Here is a 13,979-nt window from a genome sequence, read left to right on the forward strand (position 1 = left end):
AGTGTACACTGCAGAAAACTTGGGAATATCATTTGCAAAAGCCCTTGACCAACCTTATTGCTGTTTTGCAGTCATTGCAGTCTGACAGGCTTTCAAGGACAGCATCAACTAAATTGCAGGATGCTGACCCCCCACAAAAAGGCATAAAGAATTTTAACAGGATCACATCCACTATACAAAGCAGTTTCTTTAAAAAAAAAAAAAAAATGGAATAAGCAAACTAGTTTTAGTTAGCATTAAGATATGAAATTGAGAGCATTTAGGTGTCAGGGTTCTTTTCTGCAGCAGTTTCTTATTCCTTTGCTAGTTAACTCATTTTGCTAAAAATTTCCACTGCAATTTCTTCAGCCAAAAGAACTGCTAGTACATCATGCTGATTATTTATTCTAGCCTGTATTTAAAAAATCTTGCACTAAGTTTTAGAAGAAATCTGGTTTTATCTTCAAATGAGATCACTAGGAAACCTGTTACCACCGTGGAACCTATTATCACTGATATAACAGGAATTAAACTGGCTATATGAGTAACTGTATAATAAAGTCTTTTAAAAGCTCTGACTCTTACACAAAGCTCAGTTTTCATAGCTTCAGTTTCTTGTCTTCTGTCCTCAAGTTGTTGCTTCAGTTGATCTGTCTCAAATTTTGCTACTTCTTGCACATTGTCATAGTCATCCTGAAGGCTTGCTTTTTCTTCAAGAATCTTCTCATGTTCTAACCTTTATTCAAAAACAAAGAAACAACCCACAGTATTAAGAGCTTGTTTCCTTACAGAAATACCCCAATCAATTGTGTTTTACAAGCTTCAGTGAATCCAGTTATTTTCAAGAAAAGTGACTAAAACAGATTTTTTTTAAACACTCAAACCCCAAATTTATGAAAGGCACAGGAAATTTAAAAGGCAGTAGCAGAGAAGGCAGAGTACTCCTTTTGACCCCTAGAAATAATCTACTTCTTGCCAAATTCTATAGCAATGTCAGTCACCGTGACTTGATAATGGCATTCAGCCAGTTTTTTTTTTTTTATTTTTATCCAGTTGTTGGACAAAAAACCTCTGTAGCTATTAGAATGTTACTGAGCACCTACATCTGCTTAGCTGATGTGTTCTTTATTCCATGTAATTCCTTTATATATTCCAAAGGGAAATAACCCAGACTTTCCCAAATTGCAATCCTTATTTCATTTCATCTTTCACAGAAGTGAAAACCAAAGAAAGGTAAAAGAACTGCTAAACAAGTGTTAGGAATCATGTTTTTAGTGGAGAGCCTCTGGTAAGAATATTTACTGTACATCCTCCAGAAAAGTCAGTACTTTTGCTAACACAAGGCATCAAGGAAACCACAACACTGAATTTCAATTGCTGCTTCCCAGTCTCACAACACATCACTCAAAAAATGACTTCCGCTAAGACATCACCCGTTATAGCGCAATAATGTATTTAAGCTTTCCAGGCAAGAAAAAAAAAAAAAGCCCTCCCCAAAGTAAAACAAACAGGAAAAAAAGAAACATCACAACTAAGTCACACTAGTGATTAAAAACCTCCTTGATTTCCAACTCCCAATAATGCCGAATGTTAATTAACGCATACAACCAAGTGAGCTGTTCAGGCTTCAGTGTATTTTTATGGTTTCTTTCTGCTTGTATTTTCAGATCAGCATCATCCTGTCACCTGTTTCATGTGAACAAGCTGAGGAGTGGTACTTGTTTTTTTCCCAGCTTAGTGTTAAAAATAACTATCATGCCTCTTTACTTATCTTCTGGAGATCAAAAAGCCTATAGGTTATCTCCTACTTAATGGGAAAATGCTACAAACAAATCAAAATTAAGGAAGTCTAATTTAAATATCTTTTGCCATGTTTCATCACGCCTCTGAAAAGAACTGAGAAAAAAAAAAAAAAGGAAAGAACATAAGCACACAATAACAACTTTAAATAAGAGATGCAAAGTGCAAGTCTGAAGGCAGAAAAGAAGAACTAAATTGGAGGATGCATTCAGAAGAAAGGTTAAGACATTTTACCAAAATGCCAACATACCTGACACTGTCCAGCTGAAACTGTACATCCATATGTCTGCTAGAAAGCTGACTCATTTCCTTTTCTTGCTTTTCCTTAAAGGCATTATATTCCAGTTTTACAGCAGACAGCTCCTTGTCTGCAGACTGCAGGACAATGCGTAAGTCATGGACTTCACTTTTTAATACTACAGAAAAACAAAATATTTTTCATGTTACTGATTTGGAAAACTGCTAGATACAGGACACATAACAGCACGGAACATCTTGGGAAAGTCTAACAAAACCTTACACATTTTCAGTGGAATTAACTTTGAAGGTCACAGACAAGGACTTTCTACTCAAAGTCAGTAAAAACATTGTCTTTGAAATGAAGTGTATGGACTAAATCAAAAACATTCTGGATGGTATCATCAAAAATGCCTCTATTTACATACACTGACAAAGAATTTCCCTTTATTTTTAGCTAACATTTTCTTTCTAAAATACTGTGTCCTGTCTGTTCATATCAGAGTCAGAGAACAATTATCAGTATTGTATAGTATGCAAGACTGGGCAGAGGAAAAGCTATTCTGCAAGTATTTTATTTTAAGTCATATCTGTGCAACATCTAACATCTTAAACCCAAAGTTACACAGCATGTACTATTGTTGATTCATGAAATTAAAACACCTCAAAACTTCACATGTGATTTCAGTGTTGCATAGACTTACTATCAGCCTTGCTTTGAGCATCTTGGAATTGTTTTTCAAGCAATTTTATCTGCTCAAGTAGCTCCTGACGCTCTTTACTCCAGTCATTCCTTTCAGATGAAAGAAGCTAGAGGAGAGAAGTAGACATTTTAAATGGAAGGAAACATAGGGGTTGTGTCACAGAGCTGTAATGATAATGTTAAGAATAGCTCAGGAGCTAACACTTAATGTCAGTGAACCTGAAATCCACAAAAGTCCAAGAAAACGTACTCCAACATAGCTGTAGAAGTTACTTTATATAAAGGGGAAAAATCATTTAAAAGCAACCACAACTTGAGAGCTGAAACCTACTCTAAACCAGATCTATCAGAAATGGCACTGATAGAGAAAGAGAGCAAGCCTTATTCTTTGTTTTCTATGTTAAATCAAAAAATGTTTAAGACTAGTAAATATTTTATGTATTAATGACTTTTCAATTCAGTTTTAACTGAGGAAAGAAATATATTCACACATTCTTAAATTTAAGATTTCCTTTTGTGTTTATTCCTGTTTCTCCAGAAATCATGAAGCTGGCCAAAAGCAAGCACGGACATCTTGAATGTTCATTTGCTTATGTTTTAGTTTATGATCAAGCAGGCTCAGAATCACAACCTAATCATTTATTATTTTTAAACTGCAGTGTTATTCTAATTTAGTCCGTCTTTCTGCATAGTCCTGAGCTATGATGCTAGTACATTTTTCAAAAATCAAAATGCACGTAGTGTTTCTGACCTCGCTGAGTGACACAGTAGTTCAAGTGCGGTAGATAGCACCTTGACATAGAGACACTCAAATATAAGCCTACATTATATTGTTCTCTCACCTCCTGTATTTGTGCAGAATGATGCTCCAGTTTATTAATTTGCTGCTGGAGTTTCATATTCTTGCTTTCCTCTTCATCCAGCTTTGTCTGCATTGTGCTCAGTTGCTCCTGTGACACAACAGATATCCAAAATTAGAACAGCCATCTTCCAGTTACTCTCACATGCCATATGGCAGTCTGTGCATATTGAAAATAAGTGTCAACTTTTTTTTTTTTTTTAAACGACCTAAACCAACAGAAAGCAGAACATTCAAAAATAGACTGGTAACCTCAGTAGCTGATTTCTCCCATTGCCAACTAAACTGTTAGAACACAGGGAAATCCTTCAGAGAATACAAGGACTGAATCCTATAAGCTCTTATATGTGTGCTTAGTTTTCAGGCACGCATCTGTCTTACAGAAGTAAGACTTGAAAATGAAGTTACTAAACATCAACACTGGATACATTCCTTAAAAGAATTTTGTCTGTTTTCCAAGGTGTGGGGTTTTTGGTTTTGGTTTTTAATATCTGCACTGACCTTTAGCTCCAATTTTAAAGAGTAGTTCAGATAACGTTGTAGCACTCTATGTCAAAAGACTCTCTTTTTGCTTTAGGAAAGATACAAGACAATGGCAATATTTGGCAGGTTTCTTTAAAAAATGAACTTATCTACACCATGCTTGGGTATTGTTCCAAATGTTGCTGTCACAGACTCATCAGGAAGTTTCCTTAGAAACAAGGTATCAGGCTAGAATAGTAGAAGTTTAAGTGTCCTATATATCTCAAACTAAAATTTACAAAGTAAATAGCTATTATATAGACAAAATGCATACCAAGTTTCAGCTCCATATATGATTAAGACATACAACATATAATTAAAGAACTTTTTTTTTTTTAGCAATGGCTTAAGTGTTCTGTATATGCATCAGTTTTCCATACACGTTGCAATATACTTGGCAAGAGCTACTTTCATGTCCAACTTGCTTTATAATAAAGTTATACACACACTTCAGTTTTTATTCAGAACATTCACCTGTGCTGCTTTGAGCTCCTCTGCAATGGCCTCGTATGCTTGTTCATTCATCTCAGGGGGAACTGGCTCTTTAAAAATGTCATCCATCTCTTCAGAACACTGGAAATCTTCAGAGTGATAATCTGAAATCTCTGGGCTTATTCGTGGCACTAGGCGAGATCTTAGCTGGTAAGCTTTTGTTGGAGTTGTTATGTTCTGTTACAAAGATTACAGAGCAGTCTTTATTTTTAACTGCAAAAATGAATTAGACTTTATCTAGTAATGTACTTCACAGTTCTGTAGGCAGAATAATGAAATAAAATGCTCAAAGGCCTTTAGTTCTAAGCCACTACACTTTCAGATTTGTCATCTGATTACAGTAGCAGTCATTTAGGAAATACATCAAAACACAAAAGCAGCATTCCTTGTTTACCACAAACATTACAGTAGCAAGGCTAAGGGATCATATAAATGAAGGCCTATGCTCTCACACAACTCTGGAGTAAGCACGTGTTTAACTTGTTTTCTTACCTTAAGAGTTTCTCTATGTAGCTTATGCAACTGAGAGACTTCTCGGCGCTTGTGTGCTTTAGTTGCCTCCAAAATGTTCTCAAGATGTTGGTTTGCTTTCCGAAGGGATTGAAGTTCTGATTCCAGTTCCATATGCTTTTTCCTGTTTAGGAAGTATTTTAATACTGTGAAAAACTCTCCATCAGTAAGAACAAGCTGTAGCACTGCCAACGAGCATCATACTGAAAAGTTGAACTCTTGGCCAAACACTGAAATGCATTATTTTGAGAAGAAAGCCACCACTGCTATATTAAAAAGTTTAAAAAACAAAAAATAAGCTAAGAAGCTTATTTGTGCTTGCATAATGAAAAAAAGCAGATGGATAACTAAATATGTCAGAAAAAAAATCCATTACATGGTAGAAAATAAGCTGAGAGCTCTGCAATTCCTTTTATGAGCAAGTGATATCACCCCTACCAATATGGCTTTAAGCTTTAGAAATGTTATCCAGTTATACAAGTCTGAACTGGTGCTTGCCAGGATTAAAGAAAATCCTTTAAAGATTTTTTTTTCCCCTCCTCTGGAAATGCTGCTCTTTTAAGATTATTTTGCCTTATAGGAGTACTTTAACTGAAATCCAACAGTTGAGTAGAAATTTAGGAATAATTTCCATTAGGCATTTTGCAGAGCTACATGCTGGTACTGTGACCATGGACCTTACTGACCTAATTGTAAGGTCAAAATGTACAAAGGAAATCCACTATTTCATCTTTTGGCAGTTTAATGTTATCATTTTGCCTCATGATTGCACCTGCAACAAAACATACGGAACAGAGTAGAACTCTAGTTGTGACTGCTAAGAGACAGAAGAAAAATTAGCAGGGATTTTGTGAAATTGTTCGCTTTTGCTCTGCTTATTCAGTTACAGCACACAGCTATCACTTGCATGCAAAATTAAGCATCCAGTCACTGTGAAACTGGAACCAAGTTTAATATTTAGTGGAATCCAGAGGTGAACTCTGTATGAATCTAAAGGTTCAAAAGCACCTTCCTGTTTGATTGCATTCCACTAAGACAAATGCCAATAATTGATATAAGAAAAAAAAAACAACAAACATATGTACTATGAAGAAAGCAAGACATGCATAAATACATTGCATGGACAGGAAAGTGATATATTTAGATACGAATAAACCTTTCTAAGTAATGATACAGGACAACAGATACATTGCTGAATTGATAGACTCAGTAGATCACAACATTATGACTTATGAATATAAGATTTACCATACTCAAAACTAAGAATAAAAACAGATTTGTACAATTGTCTGAATACATCAAGAGGACATTACAGAGTTACTTTGTCAAAAAAAATTGGTGAGGCAAAAATCATAATGTTACTTTGGACCCAATGCTTCTAAAATTTAACTCTAGATTCACTGAAATCAAAAACATTAGGTACAAGCTAAAAAATAAAGATAACAAAAGAGCAACAGGTCTCTTTTGCCTTCCAGATTTATATTGCCTTCTTTGAAAATGCAGTTATTTTTCTTGTATGTTCAGTCACAGGACCTGAAATTTTCAGTAATGGGGTTTATCAAGTTAAACCATGCAATATCCACTGGCATGTGAATATAATATTATTTTTGCTAATAATAAAAACCTTTAAGGTACTGCTCAGGCCTTTTACATTATCTTCTGCTGGCCTCAAGCACTGACAGTAAACTTTTTAACTGTTAGTAAGGACTAAGTAGACCTGTATCTCATGTGTAGATGTCAAAGCAAATGGACATTAAATGAACTGTTGACACTATGCCTTTGCTCTCGTTTGAATTAAATCTTTGTTCCCATAACAAGTCTCAGGACGCTGATATTAACATCTTCTTAAAACCTTTGAAGTGGAGACAGAAATTAACAGGTTAGCCCAATTTTCTGGAATGCTTGGATTCTGCATTTATAGCAACTCCAGCTTGTAATCTTAAAGTTATGTTAAAGTCTTGTAGCACTAAGAAAAAAACAAAACTCCCCTCTCCTGCACCAGAAAAAATATTAACTATTAGTTCCTGTTATTGTTTCCATCTGTAGTAATTCAGTTACTGAAAATATTTGCTAGACATTGCTAAGTCAAACTCTTCCTGATACAAGCAGCAGGTAGCTTAAGTGGTTTCCACAGCATGTGCAACTCCTGCATGCTGTGAAGCATCATTTTGCATCTTAGGATCAAGAAGAGTTTTTGAAGAGACAAAGAAGTCTGAAATAATGTCTGCACTGTTGCTGGTTGCTTCACAGGCGTTTACAACTTTGGGAGTAATCAAGTTGACAAGTTGAACTGGAACAGGTCCTGCAGGCATGCCCTATTTTTCATGAACTCTCCCTCTTATACACAAAGAACATACTTTGACTGTATATTTAGGATCTGAATTGAACTTTTAAAAATCAATACCAGTAATTAGACATTTAACTGAACACATTTCTATACTGTTTTTTTTTCTCACTTGGTTAGCTCTTTAAATTCTTCATATTCTTGTTTTGAACTTGCCAGTTCGCTTTGAGTTTGCAGCAGGCGTGCTTTCAGCTTTTCAACAGATGCCAGTGAGTTGCCTTCCACTGATATGGTGGTAGAATGTAAATGCTGACCTACAGAACAAACATACACCCTATGAAATCATAGAAAAGCTCAAATACCTTAAGTTTTACCAAAATGAAAACATTTTTAGGCTTTTGAACTACATAGTAATAGAGATGGAAAATGAATAAAATGAACTAGAGATGGAAAATGAATAAAATGAACTAAACCTGTTTTTAATCAAAATCTTCATGTATCACATTGAGGAAAGAAAAAAAACATGAAGACAATTTTCAACCCTACTTCGCACAAAACAGAAATACAGCAAACATATTGAGCTCAAAGATATTAGCATATTTTTACCTCCAGTTGTTTTCTCTGTAGCTGAAGCTTGCAAAAAAGCTTTTTCTAGTTCTGCAATGGTCTGAGCATCAATTTCCTGTGCCTTTTTTACTGACTGTAAAGAACGAAGTCTTTTATTTTCCTCTCTGAGGTTATGATTCTCCATGGCATACTTTGCAATTCGTGGGTGTTGTTCCATCTGTGATAAGCAGAATTTTTTTCAACAGTTTTTATTTTACAGACAACATTATGCACATCTAGCTGCTGCTCTACTGTCTTTAATGAGCCTTGAGTTGTAATGGAAAAGGGAAAAAAGGTATTCCCTAGAGTGGTTTTATCTTCCCAAATGTTTTCTATTTATTTTCTTACTCCCTTGGAATCTGCCCTCAAAGAATACAGTGGGTTTATATTTTCTTTGTTTATTTTTTTTCTGGTAATAAAACAGCAGAAGCTCTCTTGGCTGCCCTCAACATCCCTTTTCAATTTCAACTTTGAGCTTTGGTTTTCTTAACACTATCCCTACACGCTCTATTAATGCTTCTGTAGTCTTTTAATGCCTGACCTGACTTCTGTACTACTTCCCCCTTCTCCCCTTCGCTTTGGAGACCAGTTATGAGATCCAGATTGATTCAAGCTGGTCTTCATATACAGCTATTACCCTTTTCCCTAAGTATAAAGAAGATTTTGTGCTTGGAAGAAATTGTTTTTGAAGAACTGCCTTCTCTCCTGAGCTTCTCTATTCTGCAGAGCTGCCTCACAAATGCTACCACCTACCCTATCCTATCCCAGTCCCTGAATAACCTGAAGCCTCAGGTATGTACTTTGCTATTTGCCTTCCAAAAACAGCTCCAGGATAGTATCACCTCTTGTTGGCCCATCTAACATCTGTTTGTTATCCCTCAGAAACATCCTGTATTCTTTGCATCCTGCTGTCTTGCCCTTTCAGCAGATGTCATGGAGATAAGTATCCCATAAGGATGAGTATTTGTGACTTTATGGAGTTACTTAAAGGAAGCTTGAACCTCTACCTACCCCAACCAGGTTGCCTGTAGTATACTCTCACCATAACACCATCCTTACTAGCCTCTCTTATGAGAACTCGTAAGCTCTCAACCCACCCGTTTCCCCTTCCAAAAGGGAACTCTATGCATTTGAGATGCTTCTTTACATAAAGGGACAAAATTTTACATCCTATTTTCTCCTGCCTTTTTTCCCAGAGAACTTGATTCCAGCCATCAAAGGACTCTGTCACGAGCTAGTTTAACAAAACAAAATTGTTCTAGAAAGGAAAATAAACAGAAGACTTGCCTGTTCTCTGAGCATCTGCAATTCCTCCCTCAATTCACTGAGGAGATCCTCTTGCTCTTTTGGCAATAAACTTCCACCAGCTTCTTTATGCAATCTCTCCAAGCGAACAATATGGTCTTCACGGAATTTGACTATCATTTTATTGGACTGAATGAATTTCTCCTTCTTGGCACACAGGTCTTCTAGTTGAGCAATTTTTTCTAATAAATTCTTAGGAAGCACATATATGGATTAATGGCAGTGACAATTACACAAAATGAATCTGAAGCGTACATATCACATACATATATTGCCACAAATCATGCAAAACTCAGTTCACAATAATTTCTGTAAACACATGGACTAGCATTTATTTGGAGCAGATCTGTAGAGAACATCTCATATTAAGAACACCAATCTCACACTATATTTATTGCAAAAAATTCACTTAGAAGAAGCTCCAGTATGATCCCATCAACTAAACATTCACAGACAGTGAAGCACATCTGGTGCACCCCTAGAATGTCTCTTATGTCTCTTTCAGTTCAGTTTCTTCCCCCAAAAAAATGAATATTAATGATTCAGCACTGCACTATGACATTAACAAAAGCACAGAAAAATGCAGATGACAGAGGTTTGCCTCTAAACGCACACTGTTGACCAAAACTCTGATTTAGCTAAATTTAAGTGACAGATGTTTGTTTTCTGTTCAAAATTCATTTAAAAAATCCAACCAACCAACCCACCCTTTAAAACTAACCATACTATGAAAACTACCCTATGGAATGAATTTGAGGTGAAAGACTATTTTAAATATCACTTGACTAGCTTCCTTGTTGCCATACCTTATTGTCTTTGAACAGTGTTTTTTATTTAGAAACTAAGAAAATAACATGAAGTCAATTTCAGTATGCTCACTTGTCCCCCAGAGAATGCACAGAATGAACATAGGAATAATTATTGCTTTCTTACCTTCTTCTCACCTTCTGATTTCTCCCAGAACAGCATTGCTTCAATAAAATTGTTCATGTAATTTATGCTATTTTTCCCATTTTCAATAGCACCTGTAGGGTAAGTCAAAGAACCAAATGCTAAATTTATTAAAATACTAGTTAGCCAAGTTTTCCTACACATATGACAGTTGTGTAAAGAAAATTTCACTAAATTCTTTGAACAACATAATTCCTCTACAAAAATCACATCCATATCCACAGTAAAGAAGGCTAGACTATAATTCTTAGCCACCTGCAAGTGCTGGTAAAGAATGGAATCAACGTACGTAATTGTGTAATTAACAAAATTGTTCAAGCATTAAACAACTTTACAATGAACTTATTAAAATAAAAGAATCAGTTTGTTCTGCTGGGTGTATCTAATAAAATTCAAAACCCTTCTGAAATTAATTTGATAGACATTACTGGCAATATTAATCCACTTTTAATATGTGCAAACTGTAATAACTGTTTTATAAGAAGGAAATTCAGAAAAATGGATGTGAATTAAGTGGATAATTAGTGACTTAAACTGGAAGGAAAAGTATTCACACGAATTTAAACAGGTTTAACTCATCCATTTAGAAATGAAAATAGCTTTCCTTGCCTCATCCAGGCAAGCCCAATTATTTATAAGTACTAATCACCGTAACATCTAGGTATAAAATAACTACCCTATAGTCTATTAATAGACTAAAAAAATGCCATTATGCTTATAATGTCCCCACTAAGCAGATTTTATATTTTTGTTTGATCATATATTACAAACATCACGATTTAATTGTATAGACTAAACAAATCTTCTATAATATTAGGTTCTGCATATGAACAGAAGACCAACCTCTCTTCAGCACTGAAGCATTATCCCTTGCTTTCCTTCAGAACTCTACAACAAGTCTAACAAGAGTTTTGAGCCCTCTGTCAATATTCTGGAAGTGACAAAGATTCACTGTCCCACAAGATCACTGACTTATTTTTACTGTGTAAATGTGCATAAACCCAGAGCAGTTATCTTTCCTTAGCAAAATTCAACCACAGATTCTTTGTTTTAGACAAGTCTTTCTAACTTTTCGAGTAACTTTTGAAACTGTATGTATTTCTTGACAGGGTCAGAAAAGAGGTGGTGACTCTGGAACACAGTAAGAGTTACAAGACCAAGTTTACTACCTTGTAATGCTACTGTATAACATTTGATTATTTCAGTGAGAAGAGATATATACGCATTCCACAGCTATGCTAGGATCTGTATTGCACCTTCCTGAAGGGGCAAAAGAAGAGGGGAGAAAGTCCCGTCCTGAGATTAAAAAGAATGCTGGGCATTATTTATTATTATTTGATGGGCATTATCAGCACCTTAGTGCCATGCCCCCCCTCCCAAAATATACAAGAAAACTTTTGGTTATTGAAAATACCGGGCAGCACACCCCTTACAAAATGGAAAAATAAATGTTGGTATTATGTAAATAGAAACATATCCCAGTATTCCAACACCACACGAACAACTTCTGCAAAATACTGGATATAAATACAGGCAACACGATCTATAAGACGCACGCCAGCTCTATAGGTCAGTTCTTACAGTAACAGTAGTGGTTGAGAAACTTCATGAATTACACAAAGTTCCAGCACACTTAGCTACAAGAAGTTCTCCCTCCACCCCAACTCGTACCTTGTGCTACAGAGATATCACGCATAGATGGTACTGATGTAAGTTGTGCAAGCTGCTCTTTCAGCTTCTTGACCTCAGCTTGTAGCTGATTCACATTTCCTTGTGTGTCTTCATTTACCACAGCCTTTCGTAAATATTTAAGGGAAAAATCAGGAAGTACAAATGAGAACTGTATTCTAATGCATAGGATTAGATAAAACTCAAAGACTGCAAAGCAACAAGACTTTTTGACTTAAGAAAGAAAGAATTCATGGGTAAATGTTCAATTCACTGAGCAGCCAGTAAGTTATACTTTTGCTAAAAATAATGACTAAGAAATTTAATGTTTTCTGTACAGTTTGCTTTGGATCAATGTATAATGCTTAGCTTCATTGTTCAAAATGAAGGCGGTAGTTTCTAGCTTGATGTTTCACTTTCAACAATTCACTCAAATTCACTGTTTCACTTTCAAAATTCACTCATGAGAAATTTTTTTATATTAGCATATATAGAAACTAGATGCACTGAAATACCATTGAATGTAAGTGTGATGTCAACATCAATTTTTAGTAGATTTACTTCCATTTTACGTTTTCTAATGTAAATTATATGATGTAATTTACATTTTCTAATGTAAAGTGCTCAGAGAACAAGCAAAGAAAAACAGCATCAGCCATCATCAAGTCTCCAACAGTCATAGTATATTCACAGTCAAAAGCAAACAAGTCCTTTTCAAAAATAATTTGTCAAAAAGACTGTTTGCTTTCTTGAGTATTTTAAAATATTATATTCCTTTCACTTTGTGATAGCACAAGAGCTTTTGAATGAAGCTATTATCCCTGTTTGTAGATGTGTCGCTTAAATGACAAAAACCACATTTGCTTCAACCATAAAGACATTTCATAACTCATATACCTTGTTTTTAATCAACTTTGCTCGCTGAGCAAAATTAAGGGTGGACAGTGTTTCACCAAAACATCTGGATCCTGGATGGACATTGGCAATTATACATGTTTTTGCATTACCACCAAGAGAATCCTATTAAAAAAAAAAAAAAAAAGAAATAAAATAGCTTTATCTGTAGGTTTTTGGCTATAGCAGGCAGCCTAGCACTGCAAAATAGCCACAAGCCTCAACACCATTCTTTCTCTAGTAAAGAATGTCCTGTTTATGGTCTTCTTTGCAGTACAATCACCTAGAAAAAAATAACCACTTAACAAATTAAGACCTCATGCAGTTACAATTCTCTTCAAATTTCTATGCATTTTGTTGTTGCATTGGAAAAAATATAGTTCTGCAGAGGTTCATGCTTTTAAGATGTGCATAAAACAGATGGAATGGTTGGGAAATTTTGCTATAATTTCAATAAAACTGCATTGTAAGCAACATAAGTATTATGTACAAGTACAATCTTATACTACAAAATGTCATTACAGTTGTTAATAGTGACTGTTCACAGAATTCTGGTGAATGCTGGCATCTAATAGAGGAGTCCTTAAATGCTTTTGTTTTATTTTCTCTTCATCTTGAAAAGAACCCCTGAACTCTCATTTAGGAAACAGCAGATTTGTCTAATTCTTAATATTAGACTAACCATTAGCATCCATCAGCTAATTCTGGGAGACCAGAAAACATCTAAGTACCACACTAATACACAGTCTTTCCCAAATTATAAAGAAGGAAACATACGCTTCTCCATTAACACTTGAAAATATAAAAAGTGAGCAGAAACATAAATAAATTTATTGTCTTCAATTAACAGCTATAAAGCATCTAACTGTTCAAGTAAAAAGCTATTTTTCAAGCTTTCCTCCAACTGCCTGATATTAACACTTTTTTTAAAATGTACCTGAGTTCAGCTTTTTAAAAATTAAAAAATAAAAGCAAATATTGTTTTCTGCCCCAATCTGCATATAAATTCCAGACTATATATTACCCGTAGCAGAAAAGTGAGCTTGGAATCCCGGTAACAGATGTGTCTCTGCTTTCCATTACCTACATCAACAAGCGCTGTGATTACTTGGCCCAGGCAACTTAGTGATCGATTTATGTTACCTGCTTCCTAGAACAGAGAAGAGAAT

General features: G+C 35.1%; 1 protein-coding gene across 1 annotated transcript in view; it reads right to left on the bottom strand.

Moving 5' to 3' along the window:
* KIF15 (kinesin family member 15) overlaps window positions 1-13,979 on the bottom strand; it is a 35,208-nt gene that overhangs the window by 12,290 nt on the left and 8,939 nt on the right. The window contains exons 9-21 of the mRNA XM_032182833.1: window positions 13,835-13,960; window positions 12,814-12,936; window positions 11,920-12,043; window positions 10,231-10,322; window positions 9,280-9,489; window positions 7,993-8,170; window positions 7,559-7,700; window positions 5,085-5,226; window positions 4,575-4,769; window positions 3,562-3,669; window positions 2,721-2,826; window positions 2,030-2,195; window positions 565-715 (exon numbers count right to left, since the gene is read on the bottom strand). Coding sequence (XP_032038724.1) covers window positions 565-715; window positions 2,030-2,195; window positions 2,721-2,826; window positions 3,562-3,669; window positions 4,575-4,769; window positions 5,085-5,226; window positions 7,559-7,700; window positions 7,993-8,170; window positions 9,280-9,489; window positions 10,231-10,322; window positions 11,920-12,043; window positions 12,814-12,936; window positions 13,835-13,960 — 1,863 coding nt within the window. The remainder of the gene's footprint in view (window positions 1-564; window positions 716-2,029; window positions 2,196-2,720; window positions 2,827-3,561; window positions 3,670-4,574; window positions 4,770-5,084; window positions 5,227-7,558; window positions 7,701-7,992; window positions 8,171-9,279; window positions 9,490-10,230; window positions 10,323-11,919; window positions 12,044-12,813; window positions 12,937-13,834; window positions 13,961-13,979) is intronic.

The sequence above is a fragment of the Aythya fuligula genome, chromosome 2 (genome assembly GCF_009819795.1).
Source record: "Aythya fuligula isolate bAytFul2 chromosome 2, bAytFul2.pri, whole genome shotgun sequence".
Classification (NCBI taxonomy): Eukaryota; Metazoa; Chordata; class Aves; order Anseriformes; family Anatidae; genus Aythya; species Aythya fuligula.